Here is a 4,470-nt window from a genome sequence, read left to right as displayed (position 1 = left end):
GGGGACTCACTAGCTGGTTGATCTGGGAGAAGGATGGGTTCTGGATGTGCAGGCGGTCTGTGGCGATCAGGTTCAGGGCTGTATTGTCCAGCACCACCTAGAAGGGATAGCAATGCGTTGAAGAATTATGAAGACAAGAACATCGGGAGCTCGGCCTGAGTCTCGCCTTGATCCTAATGGTCAGAAATGTTCACTCCAAAGGACCTTTCTCAAGCTTATGGCACAAGAGAGCTCAATGTGAAGATGAACAGACAGGGGGATGAGATGGGAGCAGGAACAAGAATCCAGGCCTCACCACGCAGTCTGCATTCTGGGTCAGCCTCTTTAACGTGAGGAGGGAGTTGTAGGGCTGGACCACCACGTCACTCATCTCGTCCTGGTTGGGGAACACGGAGTATGTTTGCACTAGTTTTTTGGGGTACCTGGTGGGGTTGGGAGAAGAGGGCAACAGATTAGAGATTTGGTGAACATCAAAAGTAGAGTCGGGACAAAAGCAGTAGAACAGGCAGGCGTAGTTACCCTAAAAGGACGAGGGAGGAGACACTGTAAAATCGTAGGTTCCCAAGCTGGAAACATTCCTTGGCCATTCAAAGCAGGGCCTACAAGCTGGGCTCTGAGCTCTGCAACTATTATTGGGCTTCTCCCTTGCACCTTCAGTTTCCTCCCAGTCGGAGGGAGTGGAGGGCTACTGCACACAGGGAGCTGTGTCTGCTGGGCCCCAAGAGCCTCAGGGGACAGAGAAAGGACCCTCTTCACCTAGTCCCTCAAACACAAGCTTACCTGTCATTTAGCCGTTCCAAGAGGTAGGAGCCCAAGCCAGAGCCTGTTCCCCCAGCAATGGAGTGACACAGTACAAATCCCTGCATAAGGAAGGGGCTGTAAGCGTTTCGGTGTCTAGTGACAGGATTTAGTTTAAAAAGTTTAAGCTTATTTTTATTTTACATGCCTGCCTACATGTTTGATTATGCACACACACACACACACACACACACACACACACACACACGCATACACGTGTATGCCTGATGCAGGTTAGAAGCGGGTATCAGATCTCCCGGAACTGGAGTTATAGATGACTATGAACCACCGTGCTGGGAACCAAACCCAGATGCTTTGGAAGAGCAAGAAGTGCTCTTAACCACAACAGCCATCTCTCTAGCCCTAACATCCAACTAGACACATCCCACAATGTCTTGGACTCTTGTCTTCCCAAGTCCCCTCATTGCCTAGGAGACTGCCCTCTCTTCACTAAGACTCAGTGGCTTCTGTCCAAGGCAAGGGATAAATGAGTTGGTCTTGAACCTAACAGGCAGCTTTAAAAAAATTATTATCATTAGTGTGTGTGTGTGTGTTTGTGCATGTGTGTGTACACGTGCAGAGTTGGAGCACGACCGTTGGGAGTCAGTTCTCTCTATCACGGGTCTTACGGCTCAAACTCAGGTTGTCAAGCACAAACACAAGCATCTTTACCTGCCCAGCCATCTCAATGCCCCAACAGGAATTTCTAAATGGTATTGCCAAGTCTCCACATGTCCAGCTCCACTGACATTCCTGGGACACTCACCTCTAGACTGTCACTGCCGTCTGCCTCCCGGTCTATGATGTCAAAAATGTCCTCATGGATTTTTTCTCCCTGGACAGATGTGGAGAAGGGAGAGGTGGGACAGAGCATGGGATAGGAACTGACCTTAGAGCAGCCACCCTTGATAGACACACACACACACACACACACACAGGAGCACTCTCTATGTATGCCCGCATGACAGAAGACAGCATCACTCGGAAGAGGGTGTTGGATCCCAGTACAGATGATTGTGAGCAACCATGTGGTTGCTGGGAATTGAACTCCAAACCTCTGTGCTCTTAACCACTGAGCCACCTCTCTAGCCCTGCACCCTTGATTCTTATATGCATCACAGCTGCCTTGCTTTGCACTGAGAGGTACAACATTGGTCACCAGCAAGTACTTTACAACCCAACCAAGATGATCTGTTCACATAGAGTTTTGAATCACTGGAGCCCAGGAACTTGCTTATGCTAGAAAGGGCTCTATATTTTCTTTTCTTTTTTGAGACAGCATTTCATGTAGCCAAGGCTGGCATCAAATTCTCTATTTAGCTTGAGGATAACCTTGACATCTTGATTCTCCTGCGTCCACCTCCAGCATGTACTACTCTGCCCAGTTTTATGCAGTGTTAAGGACTGAAGCCAGGGCTTCATACATAATAGACCAGTATTCTACCAACTGAGCTACATGCTCAGCCACCTCTACCACTGTAGCTCATGCCCACTTAGTCATGTGACTTCAGGAAGATTTATCTGTTTTCTCACTGAAGGTGAAACACAGGTTCACACTCCACTATTTAATATTCACAGGGACAGATTTTATTATTATTTGTTTGTTTGTTTATTTATTTATTTATTTTTTTGGTTTTTCGAGGCAGGGTTTCTCTGTATAGCCCTGGCTGTCCTGGAACTCACTCTGTAGACCAGGCTGACCTCGAATTCAGAAATCTGTCTGCCTCTGCCTCCCAAGTGCTGGGGTTAAAGGCGTGCACCACCACGCCTGGCCATATATTTTTAGAAAACAAAATTCTTCAGGTTCTGAAAGGTAGTTTTATGTATACAAACAAATTGTATATTAGCTGGGAAGTAGTGGTGCACACCTTTAATCCCAGCACTTGGGAAGCAGAGGAAGGCAGATCTCTGTGTGTTTGAGGCTAGCCTGGTCTACACAGTGAATTCCAGGATAGCCAGAGCTACACAGAGAAATAAATAAATATTCACATTTAACAAAAAGATCACATCAAGGCTAGGGATGTGATGGATAGCTCAGCAGCCTAAGTTTGCCTAGTATGAGATGTTTAACACATTCCTAGAACCTGCAAAATAAACAATAACTAATATAACTGTGCAGGTCAGAGTCGTGTTATCAGACACGGTAATATTTCCTCAGTGAGAGGTCTGAGTGATGACAATGAGGTGACGAAAAACATCAACATAGCCTTCTCCACTGAGCTTTGGTTTTGCTAAGTGAAGTTTGAAATATATTTGGTTCCAGAGTTTTGTTTTGAGTCTGAAAAAGTAGATAAAATATCATAAGCCCATAGTACCTACTTCTAGGGTTAGTCAGGTTTACAAAGGTAACGTCAAGTATTTCAATGGCCTGCAACAAAGCATTAGCTAGAATGGGTTTTTAGCATTCTAGTTAGCTCCTGGAGCCATGGCTGTCTCGCTCAGCACGCATACGTCTCTGACCTAGTTTCATCTGTAGAAAATCACAGGGCCTGTGCCCACCCAAGGAGTTGAGTGCCCTGCAGGGGAACAGCAAATGACCTGGGAGAATCCGCTGGCCCAGTTGTTGCCAGCTCCTCCTCCATGCTCAGACAGGTAGATGTTCTCTGGGTTGTAGAGCTTGGCATAGGAGGAGTTGAGGATGGAATGGATCACCCGGGGCTCCAGGTCCAGCAGCACAGCCCGAGGGATGTAATGCTCATCATCTGCCTGTCAAAAGGAAGCCAGGGTGGGCCCAATGAGCTAGGACGGCTCAAGTCCTCTATCCTCCCAACTCTGGTTCCTGCAGGCCCTCCCTCAAGACAGCTCTTCGGTTCCCATCTGACCAGTGAGTTTCCCAGCACCAGGTAGCTGCCAGTCCCTTCAGGTCCCCAGGATCCTGGTCAAGTCACTGGGGGTGGGAGAGCACCTGGTAGAAAAAGACGTCCTTTCGGTCAGTGCCCTCGGTGGCGAACTCCTCTACGATGCCCTCGGGACTGATGCCATGCTCAGCACAAAGCTGTTTCCAGAACTCGAACCCAACTAAGAGAGGGAGGCGGGAGGAGGAGGAGAAAAATGATACGTGGGTCTGGGTAGGTTCCAAATAGCCAGTGGGGGATTGAATGCCTGGGTCTAGGGTTTTAGATTAGCCTTGGGACTCCCTAGTGTCTAGGCCAGCGACCGGACAGGGGAAGATCCATTGGCTTTAGGCAGTTGGGCACAGGGTTGGGGATCGCCTTTGTGGGGGAGAACTAGGATTCTGAGGACCGACCGAATCTATGACCTTATTGCGAGGGCCTATTCCACCTAAGGAACCTGAAGGCAGAGGGTCTGGAGATTCGCTCACTCTGATTGCCGCACTGGCCCAACTGTAGGGTGATGATTTCTCTCGGCATCTCTCCTCAGACATCGGCGTTGCAGTCTCTCCCGCCAGCAACGCCGCCGACCGCTAGCGCGCTCGCCCGCAAGACGCAGGCGCCGGGTAAGGCGCTCCACCCCTGATCTTTCTCCGCTCCAATAGGAGCTAAGCTCTGCAGATGGAATTTCCTCCTTCATTGGGCTTCAGCCGTGCAGGTTGCGCGTGCGCGGCTCCGGAGCGCGCTCAGCGCCTGGAACGTATTTGGTCGCGGCGTTCTCTTCCGACTGGTGAAGTCGCCCAGGAGCTTATGCGCATGCGCGCGTGGGAGGAACCAGCCT

General features: G+C 49.5%; 1 protein-coding gene across 1 annotated transcript in view; it reads right to left on the bottom strand.

Annotated features, from left to right (window-relative positions):
• Tubg1 (tubulin gamma 1) overlaps positions 1-4,464 on the bottom strand; it is a 6,308-nt gene extending 1,844 nt beyond the window's left edge. Inside the window, exons 1-7 of the mRNA XM_031354069.1 lie at positions 4,121-4,464; positions 3,704-3,816; positions 3,337-3,504; positions 1,565-1,633; positions 781-860; positions 296-422; positions 7-97 (exon numbers count right to left, since the gene is read on the bottom strand). Of these exons, the coding sequence (XP_031209929.1) occupies positions 7-97; positions 296-422; positions 781-860; positions 1,565-1,633; positions 3,337-3,504; positions 3,704-3,816; positions 4,121-4,169 (697 nt within the window). The 5' untranslated portion in view covers positions 4,170-4,464. The remainder of the gene's footprint in view (positions 1-6; positions 98-295; positions 423-780; positions 861-1,564; positions 1,634-3,336; positions 3,505-3,703; positions 3,817-4,120) is intronic.
• Between the last annotated feature and the right edge of the window lie 6 nt (positions 4,465-4,470).

The sequence above is a fragment of the Mastomys coucha genome, unplaced genomic scaffold, assembly GCF_008632895.1.
Source record: "Mastomys coucha isolate ucsf_1 unplaced genomic scaffold, UCSF_Mcou_1 pScaffold5, whole genome shotgun sequence".
In the NCBI taxonomy this organism is placed as follows: domain Eukaryota; kingdom Metazoa; phylum Chordata; class Mammalia; order Rodentia; family Muridae; genus Mastomys; species Mastomys coucha.
Note: the sequence above shows the minus strand (reverse complement) of the source record. Positions and strands in the feature narration are given on the sequence as shown.